Here is a 16171-nt window from a genome sequence, read left to right on the forward strand (position 1 = left end):
CCCTTACCTGTTAAAGCAGTTAACCATTGCACTTCCTGAGAGGCTCCCTGTTATACTGGCTCCAGCCAGGGCCATGGTGCTAGCAGTTTCGCTGAGGTTGTCTCGGATGGCTCCTATTCTGTCCATGTGGCTACCGCTTGCACTCAAGCTGCCGGTCAGTCCCCCGACGCTCCCTTCACCTATACTGGGGTTGTGGCGCGCCTCTGCTACTGAAGTGGTGTCTAGACAGAAAGGAGGAAGGCTCGTTAGTCATGGAAGCACAACTTACTTGTTTCTAGAGCATGACCATGGAAACTGCCCCTGGAGTTATGCTGAGAACAAGGATTTATAAACTAAAGTAACTTTGTTAAAGAAAACTGGACCTTTCTTGGGGTTGCTATCGTGGTTATGCCTGGTGTGACATACTAAAGACACTGAAAAGTTAACCATAGGATATGAAATATAGAGTCAAGCAACACAGGGAGACGCAATGTCAAAGGGTATTGCTACACAATTAAAAAAAAGCACCAGAACAGCAGCTACAAGCATTTAGTTCTCTATTTATGGACAAAAAGATGAAACTCAGCAAGCTTGCACAAAGCAGTATTCTGAAAAAAGAAGCTTTGATTTTATCTTAAAGCTTTTACCCATAGAATGGACATTACATGAGTCTGGCTTTGGTTAAAATGGTCAAGCAAAGCTTTAATGCATCGTTACGTTGTATTTGGATTCTGACAACTGACTTTAAAAAAAAGAAAATATATTTCCGCTTGTTTTTTTTTAAAAAAAGATCATTTAATCATTTTTAACATAAGATTAAGCTGTGGATGTGCTGTCCTCCATTTCTATACTTCTGAGATCTTGCTGACTATTAGAAAGGAAGTAAAATAGAAGTGGGATGCTCAGTTACCTTTCAGTCATACTAATGGAAGTGCAAGACTGGATTCTAGAAAATTAAAATTTCCTACTCTTACCTTACACTTAGTGCTGTGTCAGAAGCAGGACAAAAACACAAGAAGACTGTGATTGCCTTGCTCTGTGTCCAAATGGGCAGGTGCTGCATTACAGCACAGCAGAACATGAACACAGAGCAGCTACCCTCTGCATTCTGGGTATCTGAGGCCATCGAATACAAGTCACAAAGCCCCAATTTACAGAAAATGAAGCCTTTTTCTTACCTACAGCTGCATTTGTCCCACCAACGTTTATATCATTTTCATCGTCAAATTCTATCCTGACACCTTTCCCGTTGCCTGCCGAAACACCACAGCCTCCACTCCGGCAGAGGGAAATGGGAACGACTCCGTATACGTACGCCAGCATAATAGGAACACCAATACCTGCAGAGGAAAATACCATCCTTTATTAAATACAGCTTATATTTTGCACTCTCTCATACCAGTGATCTCATAGTCCACGATTACTTAAGTAATTCACACCTGAAAGAAACCAGGAGGGGGCAAAATTAAGAGGCGTTGATAAATCACTAGGCTGAAATGACAGCAAAGTACTTTCAGCAGCCAGAAGAGTCCTCTCTCAGTATCAGTAGGTAGAGAAGCATAACTAATACTTCCAGTAGGTCTGGAACATCTTTTATAAACAAAATTAAAATATTTCTTGTTTAAAGTTCATGCAAGTTCTATTGGATTTTGCATTCACTGGAGACAGACAGGGCTTGGCGATTGATTTAATAGGACTTAACATCATTATTAGCATAGGATCTTTTATAATTTTCTGAATCACACTAATTCCATTTAAGAATTATACAAATTTTCCTTCTGGAGGCCATGTGGTAACGGCAGTGGGGCAAGAGTAAAATAAAAAGAGCAGATTTGAGATCACCCTGATGAAAATAAACAAGAATAAGTCTATGGGGCCTGATGCCATGCATCCCAGGGTCCTGAGGGAACTGGCTGATGGAGTTGCCAGGCCTCTCTCCATCGTATTTGGAAAGTCCTGGCAGTCAGGTGAAGTCCCTGGTGGGGGCTTACCTGGACTAGCTAGGTAAGTGGGCCCATGTGAACCTCACGAGGTTCAACAAGTCGAAGTGCAAGGTGCTGCACCTGGGTTGGGGCAATCCCAGACATGAGCACATGCTGGGAGAAGAACCAAATCACTGAGAGCAGCCCTGTGGAGAAGGACCTGGGGGTTCTGGTGGATGAAAGGCTCAACAAGAGCCAGCAGTGTGTGCTTGCTGCCCAGAAGGCCAACTGCATCCTGGGCTGCATCAACAGAGGAGTGGCCAGCAGGTCGAGGGAGGTGATTGTCCCCCTCTGCTCTGCCCTCGTGAGGCCCCACCTGGAGTGCTGTGTCCAGGTGTGGAGCCCCCAGCACAAGAAGGATGTGGGGCTGTTAGAGCAAGTCCAGAGGAAGGTCACAAAGATGATCAAGGAGCCAGAGCACCTCTCCTATAAAGAAAGGCTGACAGAGCTGGGGATGTTCAGCCCGGAGAAGAAAAGGCTCCAGGGAGATCTCACTGCAGCTTTTCAGTACTTACGAGGACTTATTTTAAAAAAAAAAAAAAAAAAAAAAAAAAAAAAAAAAAAAAAAATGGAAAACAACTTTTTGCGTGGACAGATAATGACAGGACAAGGGGGAATGGTTTTAAACCAAAAGAGGAGAAATTTAGATTAGAGGTTAGAAGGGAATTCTTCGCTCAGAGGGTGGTGAGGCCCAGGCACAGGCTGCCCAGAGAAGCTGTGGATGGCCCCCGTCCCTGGAGGTGCTCAATACCAGATTAGACGAGGCTCTGAGCAATCCGGGTGGCATCTCTGCCCAGAGAGGCAGGGGGGTGGAACTAGATGATCTTTAAGGTCCCTTCCAACCTGAGCCATTCCATGATTCTACAATCCTAAAAAGCTCCACAAAATAAAACCAACTTCTTTCCCTAAAAAGCCAAGTTTTATCTCTACTGAAGAGTAAGGAATAAGCTTGAAATCATGAGGCAAAGCAGACCTATACAAATATCTGAGACACTGCGCCCCACTGCCTGTTTAGCAGGAATCTGATGCCACAGCTACATGAAAATTCAATGCAACGCTGAAAGTCACCACAGACACTATGTTGGCTGGCACATCTGCATTTGCACGGTGGTTACCCATTGAACAAGTGATTTAAAACCCCATCTTCACGGCCAATTTAGACCACCACGTGCTAGAAGTCAGCCTTTCTTCCCAAGGCCACTCATTTCTCTAAGCATTATTTCTAGCACAAGGGGGAACACTGCGTACACAAGGGCACAATGAATCAGACCGTGGTCTCAAAACCAGGGTTTGTGTACAGTGATCTTGGAGCTACGTGGTGAGAAGATGAATGTCACAATATAAAGCCAGATCTTCCTCAAATGCCATCCTCCACATCCTTATGAAAAAAACATGGTAAAATTCAAATCGACTCTCATTGCACAGCAAGAGGTTTATCAACCACTGTGACGTTAAATGTAACAGGCTATTTTTCTTCTGTGTTGAGAAAAGCTTGACATGAAATTATTCAAATATGAACAGACTCCACAACAGGTGTTTTTTTGGTCAATCATTTAAGAAAAAGCTTTAAATATGTCAGTTTTATGAATACGTATGTATAACCTCAGACACTTCATGGATTTTCTACCTTGGTTTCTTCACCTGCAAAAGAAAGCTATCAGGCTTATCTGGGTTTTATTTATTCACAAGTGTTTATACAACTCTGGTTGCAAGGTGCTACCAATATACAAAGCAGTAATATTTGCTTACCTACAGTTACTGCAGCTACAACTGGAGAAACAATGACAGATAGGGTTACACCACCTGCTATGGCCAAATTTCGCTTGTGCTTGGAAATGTCTTTGCCTTCGTATCGATTGTGAATCTTGAGAGAAGAAAAGAAAGGGTTTTTAGAGTATTATAATAACGAATAATACATTGTTGCAACAACAGAAGAACTGACATGGTTTGGAACCTGTATCCCCCTCTCTTCCATACAGACCATGTTCTATGTTGTGATTTATTTCTTAGCCTATCTCAAAGAACAAGAAAATTCATACTTGTCTTAATTTTACGCAGCTGTCCTTAAAGTCCTCCAATCCAGCAACTAAACATTTACTTTCAGCCTCAAGCTAAGAGAGCTAAAACACTGAACAGCTTTTTTTGTTTATTTGTTGAATCATTACTCTACCTTACATGGTTGGGAAAAGTCAACAGTTTTCTGGATCAAAGAACTGCTGCCCCTGAGCCAACTGACCCTTCTTATTCCCTGTCACCTTTCCCTTGACCAACACAGAGTGAAATTCTCACAGATCAGATCTGTGGGAACACAGCTTGAAAGAACATCACAAAAATCTTGTAGTAAGGCAGCTTTCACCAAACATAACCTGGAGGGAAGAGCAGCAAGGACTCCATTGCTCTGGCACCTTCTCACGATGAGCTGTCGAGGTAGGGAATATTTAGCAGAGCTGAGTCTTAGCACTGCTATTATTTACTGGAGGATCTGCTAACCAAAACCCTTCCTGATGGTTCAAGTCTTCCCTTCTGAAGTGTGACCATCTCAAATTTACCTGCAGCAAATGTATCTGCAACCACACAAATCTGACAGGCCTTCAAAGATCACTTTCACAGAGATTTCCTACTTTTTTTATTTTATTCAGCCCTCTAGAAACATGGCTTTTTAGCCATATGTGCTTCATTTGTCAGCATTCTTGGTTAAGAGGTAATTACAAATGAACAACAGGTCACTATCTTAATGGCTGTCCTGAGGGCTACGTTAATCCTCAGTACATCTAAGGAAGAACACAGAAGAAGAAGAAGAGGATAATCACAGTATGTTTGTACTGATATGCTACTGCAAGAAGAATGACAACGTTAAGTTGAACTGGAAGTTTTATTACACGTGCTCTCTGTAATTTCCATTTGAGGTTTGGTAGGGTAGTTCTCATTCTGGAATAAAGTAAGAATTTGTTCAGGGAAGGCAGGCAAGGAAAAAGAGAAGACATTGAATTTCTATACAATAAGAAAGTGTGTGCTTGCTCTGAGAGAACAGCATGGAATGAATGAGGGGGGCACTCAAGTGTGGAACAAACCTGGAAAGCCTGCAGGTACAGATTAAAAGGAAAAATTGAACATGAATGCTCTCACAGTATGAGTGTGTAGGAATTAGAAGATCAGGTTTTATGGGTCTCTGTGAGAAGTTCAGCAGGATCAGCTCAGGCACTGAATTTTATTGGTATGGGCAACTTTAACTACCCAAAACAAAAGAAATATGAAAAAAACACCAATGGGTTCTGGATTCCTTAAACACAAAGCAACAAAAAGGAACAGAAGGGATGGTTACAGAGGGGAAACTGATTAAAAACATGAAGACAGAGCGTTAATAATGGCAATAACAGAATTCTGAATTCTCAGGAAAGAAGAAATACCTAAATAAGAACACTGGGCCACAGAATGGATTTCTATCACAGCAGAAAACTGGTACATTACCAGATGTGTATCTATGAAAACAAGTGAGAATAAGGAGTGCTTCCTTAAGGAAACTATAGAAACACAAGCACGAACTCTCCCAGTGCAGAAGAAAATGTTGCAAAGGAACAAAGTAGCCTCCTTTACTGAAGGAACAGCAGCATTAAAAAAAAAAAGGAAAGTAGGTCAGATTACTTTCAACAAGTACAAAGGAACAGCATGAGGGTGTCAAGACAAAGTCAGAAAGGTTGAAACAGAGGAACTAAAAGAGCAAGGGCCAAAGCTAACAAGAAATTATTCTCAAAGTACACTGCTTGTAAGAGGAAGACCAAAATAGATCGCTTTGCTATTTAACAAAAATGAAGAGCTAGCAGACTAAATTGGAGGCCTTTTTTTTTTTCCCTTCAGATGTCACTGAAGATTACCTGTGAGACAGGTGATTGGTGACAAGGAGTAAGATCTGTAGGAAAACAGCACATTAGAGCATACTTGCATGAGCTGATCTGAAAAATATCTTATCAGGCCCAATGTCAAAGTCACTAAGAATAGTTTTAGAAATTTATTATTCAGAAACGTTTGAGGAAAAGAAAAGGAAAACAAAATGTTAAACTGCAGTGATAATCTTTAAAAAGGTGCAAAACAAGTACCCAGGGGGTTGAAGACCAATGAACTGAACTTCGGTTTCCTGAAAACCAGCCAACTTATAGACACCAAAGCAAAAACAGAAAATAAAAAGGCCATGTTGATACGTCTAGTAGAAAACAAATCAGTTTTGTTTTCCTCAGCAAGAGGATGACTGGCCTTGAGGACAGGGCGAAGCAGATGCCACACACAGACTTGAAAATTTTGAAGCTTTTTTATATGATGTTTTTTATAATGGGCCAGACTGAAAAAAAAAAAAAGTCTAAAGAAAAGAACTATTAGCTTCATGTAAAGCTGACAGAAAAATGTCAGATTTGTCATTAGGCTGTGGTGTTTTTGTTTTTAACTCCCCAAATTGAAACTCTTTCTCCTGTTCTTCCTAACAAGAGATGTGCTGTGAAGCCAAGAATATTTTCACCATTTTCATTGGCTTGGAAGATGGAAGGAGGGAAGAATTCCTATTGTCCTCTTTCAGGACAACACCAACCTTTCAGGGCTACAAGACTGCCAGAACTCAGACTGGTCTTGAGAAATTGAAAAAATGCCCTGGAACAGTTGGATGCAGCACAATGGGAGTAGGTACGTGTCCCTTGGGAGGAGAAAATTGCTTGAAGTACCAGTACTGTGAAAAAGGGTACAGGTTTTGGAATACAGGAACTCAGAATAGCACCCTGCTGAGAAAGAGTCAACAGGTATTTGTATGAAGAGGGTCACCCTTTCGTTTAACTGAGCAGAAGCTCAGCGTCACTGCTGTACTCTGAGTGGACAACACCAAAGTGTTGTCCCCATTTTTAAAAAGGGGAAAAAGAAAACCTGAGGAACTCCAGGCCAGTCAGTCTCACTTCTGTGCCTGGCCAGATCAGGGAGCAGATCCTCCTGGAAACTCCGCTAAGGCACATGGAAGACAAGGTAAACGACTGCTGACAGCCTTTTTTCTAGTTTTGCCTTCCTTCTCTCTAAATACTGTTTAGTTCTAGTGAACACAATGGAAACCAGAGGTTAAATATGGCAATTTTGAAAAAGCATACAAGAACTCTCATGGTAAAATACAGAAATTTTTTTTCAGCATTTTGTTCTGCCTATTGTTAAGACTAACTACATCCCTAAAAACACTTTCTCCTGTGCAACTGACATCAACCTTTTCCTAAATAATTTGTCCTCCCTCCCCCCCAGCCACCCCCCCCCAAAAAAAAAAGGCTGGTGAAGACAGCCAGCTGAACATAGTATTTTACCTTCCGTCCCACATACACGGGAATTCCAATAATCATAGCAGGAATAGCAATGCCAGCTATTAATGCAATTCCTACAGGAGCTCCAACAAGCGTCCCGAGTTGCCACAGTATTTTCTTCTTACGGCTCCATGGTTTCTTTCCCCAAAATGTGCAACCTGAGGGGCTAAGAGAAAAGTAGGAAAACTGTAAAGAAATTGCAAGTAAACTGACATAACTACGCAGTACGAAACTTTACAAAAGTTTAAGTTACAAAATTATTAAGTTTATTATTTTATTATAAAATTATTTTATTATAAAATTATTAAGTTTAAGTTCCAAAATTATTGTTCTTAGGTTAAACTTACAGACACCAAATTATTAGTTATTTCTTCAAATTTCTAGCAGTGGCTTTAGAGAACATTTTGAAATGCAGAGAAGCACATTGCATACCACCACGTGCTAATCTGTGGTTCACAGGTAACACAATATAACCAGAGTTCTTGTGTTACTTTATGTAAACATGGTTCAGCAGTATTAAGATGTCAGTAAAAACAGTGGTTATGTCCATCTAAAACACTTCATTTGTTGTACAAAGTACACGTTGCATGCATGAAAAATATTTTATACTAAAACAACAATGTACTAATTTAAGTACTTGCATTGAAAACCAACTTAATTCTCAGACATTGATGCTTCAACTTTGATTCTCTACTCCAACAGGAAGAAAGTCAGACTTATAGCACTCAGGAATCTACTTCTACATACTTTAAAAAATAAGTTACCAACCATACAGATCTTTTTTTCTTGGATGTACCTTAAATAGTGTAAATCTGAGATCTCTTTCATACATAGCCAGCAGAACTCACAGCCACAGACAGCACAAGTCATATGATTGCAGCTTCCATCATTCATTTTTATTATATAAGCAGCACAGCGTGGGCATGGCTTTATGTCATCAGCTGTTTAAAAACGAATATTAAGATTGCATCAGTTCTTTAAGCACACAGATTAAATCAAAATACAGACAGATATTTGGGAAAGTTGACTGAACCATCATCTGAAAAATGGAAAAAGTTTATTGTTAAGTTTGCAAAATCACAATTTGTAAAGCAATTACTTCTCTGATAGCTTTTTGTAAACCCATGGACGAAGTGATACTGATCAAAACAAGGTGTATTAGAACACATTCAAGTAACTGAATAGTTAATCCACACTGTTCAAGGATTTTCTAAGCTTAATGCAATATATATTGGAGTTGGACATTAAATTTGTATGTTAATACAGGACTGACAGCACACTCTCTCTAATCTTTTTTTTTTTTTTTTTGACATTTCATGCTGTTATGAATATTTTGCTTGAATACTGTCTCCCCTTCTACATTTCTTTGGCATCACCACTCTCTTCTTGATTTCTCTTCACCGAAGAGAAATACTTATTGCCTAGGGGGAAAAAAAAAACTGTTGTAGAAATAAGAAAATTCCAGAGGCTCTCCTTGTTCCTAAGACAAATATTTAAAAATTGTAGTCAAGCAGCTAGCTCTATCACTAGCAAACAAGGGGGCATTGCGCAACAGCGAAATACTTGTGTGCTGACACCATCACAGTTGTGATCTTCGTTCCTTTACATCACTGGTTAGCATGAGCACTCTGAGCCAAGCTATTTATACGCAGCAGCTGAAGTTAACTTGCAGCTCCTCGTGCAGAAGTTCCGGTCTCCTACCTTTGTGCTACTGGTGGGGATAAAAGGAAGAGAGGGATGCAGCTTATACCTGGTGTAAGGAACATCCAAAGAGGTGAGGAACTGGCAGAAATCAATTCTACTAACTCCAGTGCAGCTGGAAGGATGCACTAGCTATTCCCAGATGGGAAGAGACACAACTAAACTGAGCGTGGATGTGGCACAGCTACTGGTGTTCAAGCTAGCAGGGACTGAAAGGGAAAGGAAAGGAGATGGCATACTAATATATTTCAAGTTTAGTGTTCAAATGAATTTTAAAATAGAGCAAGATGCCAATTTAAGGCAAAACGGTGCGCCTTGTTCAAAACAAGCCAGCACAAACAAGAAATTAAAGACTCCCAAGGCTAAGGCTGGATTGGAGAATGACAGCTCTAACTATGTTCAAGTTGCAAGAAGCTCTTTCCCCAAAATATGTACTTTGTTTGGTCAGCCAGACAAAAGCTGCCAAATAGATCAGAGTGTGGTGAAACATGAGGTCAAATCTCATCCACAGCAAACTGGACTCTCACTCTGCAACATACTGCTCTAAAGAGCTTATCTCTCCCCCACCCCCCTTTTTTTCCTCTAAGTTATGAAGAAGTCAAAATTTTCAGAAGCTGGAATTGCTTTGTTTCTGATAGCCAAGAAAAATGAGCGTTTTATTGAAAACCAGAAACTAGGTAACTCCCTGTGAACAGGGAGTAGCCTTCTCACAAGGAAAAAAAACAAAAACATAGATGTCAAACAGCAGAGCTGGCCTCAGCCTAACAGTCTCTTCTGGAAGCAGAAACATAGCGTTGTGGGGTTTTATTTTAACAGCATTTATTAGTAGTAGCCTTGTGGAATTTCACCTACAGCATAGAAAATGCATGCTGCCAGAGTGCAAGGGATGGAGCTCACGGAGTCAGCCTGTCAGACGCAGAGAATGCTTTGCACCAAGCTCCTTAGAGCTCCCATTTTTCAGCTACAAAGAATTTAAAATGCTGACATGCCTCTAAGGTCAAAGTCTGGTGCTCTGGTCACAGAGCACTTCAAATATTAACATCAAAAATTTGAATCCAAACCTAAAATGGCATATTTTATGTTTCTGAAACACGAAGGAGTTAGTAGCTACCAAGCTACCATTCAGCTCTTTCCTTTTCCATGTTTATTGTGCAAACGTAGCAGAAAGGTATTTTACAGGCCCAGTATCCTGACCATAAATACCTGCCGCTCCAGATTCCTGGCTGTAGCTGATAGACGAGGAACGAATTGTTCTCAGGCGCAGACTTTGAGCTCTCTCCTGGCGAGCGGCATCGCAGGTCTGGTTCGGGTGCCAAATCTGCTTACAGTGATAGCAGAACTCAGTCCCGCAGCCTTCTCGTCCACACGTAAGTTTGGGACAGCTGGCGCATCCAAACGCGATCACGGCGTATCTTGAATTATCAAGGGGGGCACAAGAGAAAATTTTGTTAATAAAATAAAGTTTTAGTTATAGACTAAAGCTAAAAAGAGCTACCAGAGCAGGTGAAGCAGCTACGAAGGCAGCAGGGATCAGGAGGTGACATTATGTGGCCAGCACAAATTCCTTACCACCTTCATCTTCCATGTTAAAATATCAAAACAGAGAAATTATAACGTAAGGATTCGGCTTGCTAAATTAACTTCAATTCCTACCCACTGTTTTATTTTCAATTATTTTATGCAATAGCTTTATTTCCAATAGAAAACATTACTATGCCCACTGCTATGAACACTTAAAGCATGAATGAAGTTTTATTCATACGAACAGCCTCCCTGTACAGACTTCAGCAGATCTGTAAGTACAGCAGGGCTAAATTTTGGGGCTGTTCAAATCAAAAGTAGCTTTATTTTAAGAGTATATTGTTAATTTTCAATATACGCCGTGCCATTTATAGTAGTTGCATAAAATTCTTGTAAAATATTCAGTAATGATGCTAAAATATTTCCACACAGATGTTTAGCTGAAACTTAGCTATTTTAATGTTAGAGTTGATGGATCTGAAGCTCCGTAAAGCTAATGTGGTATCATTTTGTTAATGTTTTAAACCAGCACGTTGGAGGTTGCTCCTCTTTAAGAGTTGTGCAAAACGAGCAGGAGTTTTCAACCTTTCAGTTCCAGATGATGTAGCTACACCCAATTACACCTGCTTGCCTGTTTTCAAACAATTTCCTTCCCGAGCAAAAACTTGTTTCGGCAACTGCTGGAATCTTTGATACGGTTGCCAAGTTAATCAGCTCAATTTGCCTCACTTAGAGAGACCGAAGAGCTAATTACCCTGCATGTACACAAAGTGGCTCCGGTCCAAACGCTTCCTCAGCACTAAGGGGCACATCCACGATTCCTTCGTGTTGTATCAAAGCAGCTCAGGCTGCTGAGTGAAGTCCCAATTCCTCTGCTGCCTCCCACGGCTAGCAAGGGATGGGCACGTCCCTGAAATCACTCCCTGGGGGGGACTGATGTATTGGCAGACCTCTGGAAGTAAGCTTTTAGACCAAGGCAAGCGTTTGGTCAAACTGTACAAGACTACAGGTGTAGTCTGAATGCTCTGCATTGATTTTAGGCTGTGTGAATGCTCAAAGTTCTTGTTAGGCTGAGAGAAGGGACAAATAACTGAACTTAGGGTAACAGCGAGTTAAAAAAAAAAAAGGACAACTCATTGCAGAAATGATGTATGGAGGGAGCAGAACAGGAACAAAAAATGCGTACTCTTTTCCCCGATCTACGTTTTGCTTGACAGAGATAAAAATCTGAGAACTGCAGCTCTCTTCTAATAATGTCAGCAATAAAATCCCAGCGCAAAAACCCCTAAATAATTCAGGCAGAATAGAGGACGGACCACTTTCGGAATACTGATTCATCAAGGCTTATAAAAACGACATTTGACAACTCAAAATGGCGAAACAGAACCCTCAAAAAATTTGTCTGGAAGAAAGCCCAAGAGGTTTCCTTATCCCCAACTATTTGCCAATGTCCCCTAGCAAGCTATTGCAGGTAGGCTGCAGCTGGTCCAGAGATTTTTACCTAAACTAGCCTAATTTACCTAGTTTTACCCTAATCTAGCTTCCCTCCTTTCCCTCCCCACAGCCAGTATCGTGCCAGATGTTTCATCAGTGCACTGTCATATGGCATCCACTTGGTTCGTTTTCTTACCTACTTGTGCAGTAAATGATCCCTACTGAAATGCTCAGCTTTAGCAAAGGATGCTACCCTGTTCCCTGCACCTGAAGCTCTTGCACCTCTCCTGCTTTGGGATTAATCACAAATTTAGTAAACGCAAGCCCTCCAGCTTCTTCAGGAGAATTTCTGTGCATCCTAAACTCAGGTGAGCTATGACCTGCCAGTAATACACACCAAAAACTGATCAGAAAAGAAAGAAGCCCTCAATTTTCACTGGATATCGTGCAAGCTGAGTACAGCTGCCAAAGCCATTAGCAAAGTGTGGCTCCTGTTGCACCCCATCACTGGTAAAGCAGCCGTCTGCTGAAGTCTGTGCCTGCTGAATGTGGCACGGGGTCTTCAAACAACCTTTGTTAGCATAAGCTACTCTCTTCTGCTCAAGTATTGTGTGCTTTTTCCACAAAATTTAGTGGATTAAAGTGGATCTATGCACTAAAACCTGAATCCCACATCAAGCATTTCCCTGCCGTGAGGGTTTCCAAAGGTACAGACAAAAATGAGAAAACTGAGGTGCACCAAAAAAAAAAAAAAAAAGTAAAAATTGTCCATTAAACAAACCTGTGCCTTTCTTTTCCAGCACTTAGACTGAATCACTGAAACCTGGTTTAACAGAAAACGTGGCCACGTTCTCGTATACTCCTACACACCTTGAGTAACACCAGCTTGTTCAAGAACACAACTCAGGGAATCCTGAGCAAAATCCTTTCCATGGATTGCTTTCATTAGTAGTGAAGCTCTGATTTCATCCACATGACTTTGTTACAAACTCATGCAACCAATCCTTCTCTCAGGTCGTCCTTCCTCCTCTGCTCAAACTAACCACAGCAGTGCCATCCTTTTCGGACCAGAGGACCCAAGAAGCTGTCATCTTACCAGTCCCTTCTTTTGATCCACATTAGCAAATTATATTTCATTTAAAGTATGAAAGCAAAATTGTATTTCATCTAAAATGTTTCTTAATACACTGTTTAAATTTGAAAAACCTCTTAAGTATTAAATATTCTGATAGTAATGTTCGGGTTGCTTAATCTACCTAATTGCCTGTTCTATTTAACTTGTACTCTTCAAACATTGCTACTTTTTATCTCTCCTTACTGTACCCAAAAATAGAGATATTCTCCAAGAGTTTTTACCGTGCGCTGCACATCTGGATTGCAGTCATGGCTACAACCTTTAGGCATTGTAGTAATGCAAAACAAAACCTCTAAAAAAGCAGCTTGCTGAAAAAAATGGCATTATGAGCCACCAACGGGAGAAAAGCGTGATGAGCCGCGCTGTAGTATTCAGCCTACTCATGTCAGAATGATTTCAGAGCTGTTTAAATATTAAAGCAACGTTAAAACACTACGTTCTTCAGATAATAAGCAGGAACAAACTGATTATTATCTTACATCAGAACTCTGTTGACAGGCAACAGTGTGGTGTGTCAACCAGCCAGAAGATAGCTGAAACTGGAGACTTTTTGTAAGAAAATCTGCAAGCATATTTCATTGTTTATAAAAAAAAAAAAAAGGTATCTGCTTTCTCTTCCATGAGAAGTCCAAATAAATGGACTAAGCTAAAAGTATAGTAAAGTAATTTTCAACCTTTTTTATTTCTTGCTTTAACAGTGCAACATTTGAAGCTTTTCCCTGCAGTAAATACTTAGCAACCACCTACCAATACATTTCATTAATTTACTGACATTCTCTCTGTGCAGAATAAGAAAATCCTACTCGAAGAAAAATGAGGTGGAAAGGTTTTTGTGTTTGCTTCTAATGAGAATTCTCTTTGCTACCCACTCGTACAACACAGAACAAAATACTAAAGTATTCAAAATACTGAAGTAAAGCGATTAACTTCTCAAAACACGCACTGCTAGGCATGTTATCTGTTTATGCTGTCACTTCTTTTGCAGATATGGAGAAGAAAACCTACCCGCAATCTGGAGCTGGGCACCACCTACAATCGGGATCCGCAACAAGCCATCGCCTAAGCATGAACTCCTCGTATTTTTCCATCAGGATGTCATCATTTAATATCAAACGGATATCGTGAGGGTTAAATCGTTCTGAGCACTCTGGGCAGCTAATATTAACTCTACTCTCAGAGATTTCTATCCGGAGATACTGCCGCAAGCAATCCACACAGGATCTATGGTGACAAGTCATGATCTCTGGGAACCTGTCCTTGGAGTGCCGCAGAAGGCACAAGGGGCATTCCATGAAGTCTCCACTTGGTTTGCTGCTAGAGGTTGTTCCATTATCGGAAGAGGTACACGTGGAGAAAATAGAGTTCTTGTCCGTACACATTTCTGAATGAATGCTTTCGATGCTCGCAATTCCATCGACGCCCCCATTTAAATCCCTAGACTTGCGTTTTGTGTCTTTTTTCCTCCGAAAAAGAGAGCCCAAGGAGATTCTTCTTTTCTTTGGTGCCTTTTTAACCGACGGCAAACTCACAGAAGAAGCAGAAGACTGGAGGTCCCGATCAGAGCCCATTTGCCGATGTAAACTCATGTCTAGATCACTCATCAAAAATGGGTTAAATTTCACGTACTACCTTACTCATTTTTAAGGATCAAAATAAGAGAGCCAGAGGACACATGCTTAAGTCATATTATTATGTAATCCAGTTTGAGAGTCTTCACGCAGAAAATTCACACATATCTTTGCCTGCAGCCAATTCTTCACAGGAATTCCCTGCATTAGGAGAAAAGAAGAAAAAATAGATTAGAATCACATCCATCGCTTCGGGTTCTGAAACATCACAGCGCTCTAATGACCTGTTATTCCTATTACTACCATCTTCTTCTCATCCTTTTAACCCGATATTTCTTTGTCTGCTTTTTTCTATCCATTACATCCTTCTCATCTTAACAAGTTCAAAACTGCCCCGGGGGCAAGGAACGTCTTCGTTGTGCTTAAGTGGCGCTGAGAATGACGACCTCACCCCCTGCTCCTGTGCACAGGAACCACCGTAACCCAAGGTGACAAGTAAATGTATAACCAGCTCTTACACACAACACCCTAACAAGCTGAGAGCATTGGAAACTTTTGTTTCCTCTACGGTTTCCACACGTGATCGGATCACGGACCAAACCTATAGGGTTAGTTAAAAGAAACTAAGGAGTTCTCTGTGTGTTTTGAATTCATTTAGACGACCAGCAGAAATCAAGTCACTGTGGCTAAACAACTCAGAGTATTCTCATATCCTAAGGGTTTGTACAGCAGTAAACAGATGCATATTTTTATATGTAAAGCACCTGAATATTTCAGAAAGCAGAGCTGGAGAGTGAGTGACAGGCAACGCTGCTTTGCCATTCCATCTCCGCACTGCAATCCAAGCAAAGACTAGAGTTAAGATGATGACATTTGAATTTTTCATGACATTTAAAAAAGTAAAGAGCAAAAACGTCGACCAAAAAACAGATTCCCATCACATACTAAGGTTGAATTGCTCTCTTTGAGGCAGAGGGGTTCCCTGTTGTTTCAATGAGTGGCTCAGAGGAGAAAGGAAGGTGTTCTCCCATTCTCCTCCAACAGAGACAGATACAAGCAGCACACTATCTCCAACCAAAAGCACCAGGTTGCCCCAAACATGCAAATATTCCCATTTTTTGCCAGCTTAATTGTACAAGAGGAATTCGTAGTCAACCACTCCTGTAACAGAAGAAGAAGACATTTCTCACGAGACATCAGTGAAAACACCACCACAACCACCACCATCTCCTGCTTTTGTTTAAAAGACGTCTTATGTTTCATGTCAATAGATTTTTTTTTAAAGGAAAAATTAAAAAGACACTATATTCTGTTTTTTTCCTAGTGTTGAATTATTACTTTTTTTTTTCTTGTAAATGATGGAAAATCTTACCTCTGTGGAACACCATGCGAAAAGTCTTATTCCCAGGGTTTGTCTAAAATAAAGCCAATTTCAGGAACATATTCTTCCCTGCTGAGGGAACACTCTCAGCCTAAAACCTAGCCAAGCAGAATCCCAGAGTGGCTGAGGCTGGCAGAGAAATCTGGAGGCCA

The 16171-nt window shown here is 40.7% G+C and overlaps 1 protein-coding gene across 3 annotated transcripts in view; it reads right to left on the bottom strand.

Moving 5' to 3' along the window:
- The window catches only part of RNF19A (ring finger protein 19A, RBR E3 ubiquitin protein ligase), a 55472-nt gene that overhangs the window by 3832 nt on the left and 35469 nt on the right, over positions 1-16171 (bottom strand). For all 3 annotated transcript variants that reach the window (XM_068672366.1, XM_068672364.1, XM_068672365.1), the window contains exons 3-9: positions 14076-14839; positions 10184-10392; positions 8076-8220; positions 7283-7445; positions 3711-3825; positions 1158-1319; positions 8-221 (exon numbers count right to left, since the gene is read on the bottom strand). In XM_068672366.1, coding sequence (XP_068528467.1) covers positions 8-221; positions 1158-1319; positions 3711-3825; positions 7283-7445; positions 8076-8220; positions 10184-10392; positions 14076-14671 — 1604 coding nt within the window. In that variant the 5' untranslated portion in view covers positions 14672-14839. The remainder of the gene's footprint in view (positions 1-7; positions 222-1157; positions 1320-3710; positions 3826-7282; positions 7446-8075; positions 8221-10183; positions 10393-14075; positions 14840-16171) is intronic.

Source organism: Anas acuta, chromosome 2 (assembly GCF_963932015.1).
Source record: "Anas acuta chromosome 2, bAnaAcu1.1, whole genome shotgun sequence".
In the NCBI taxonomy this organism is placed as follows: Eukaryota; Metazoa; Chordata; class Aves; order Anseriformes; family Anatidae; genus Anas; species Anas acuta.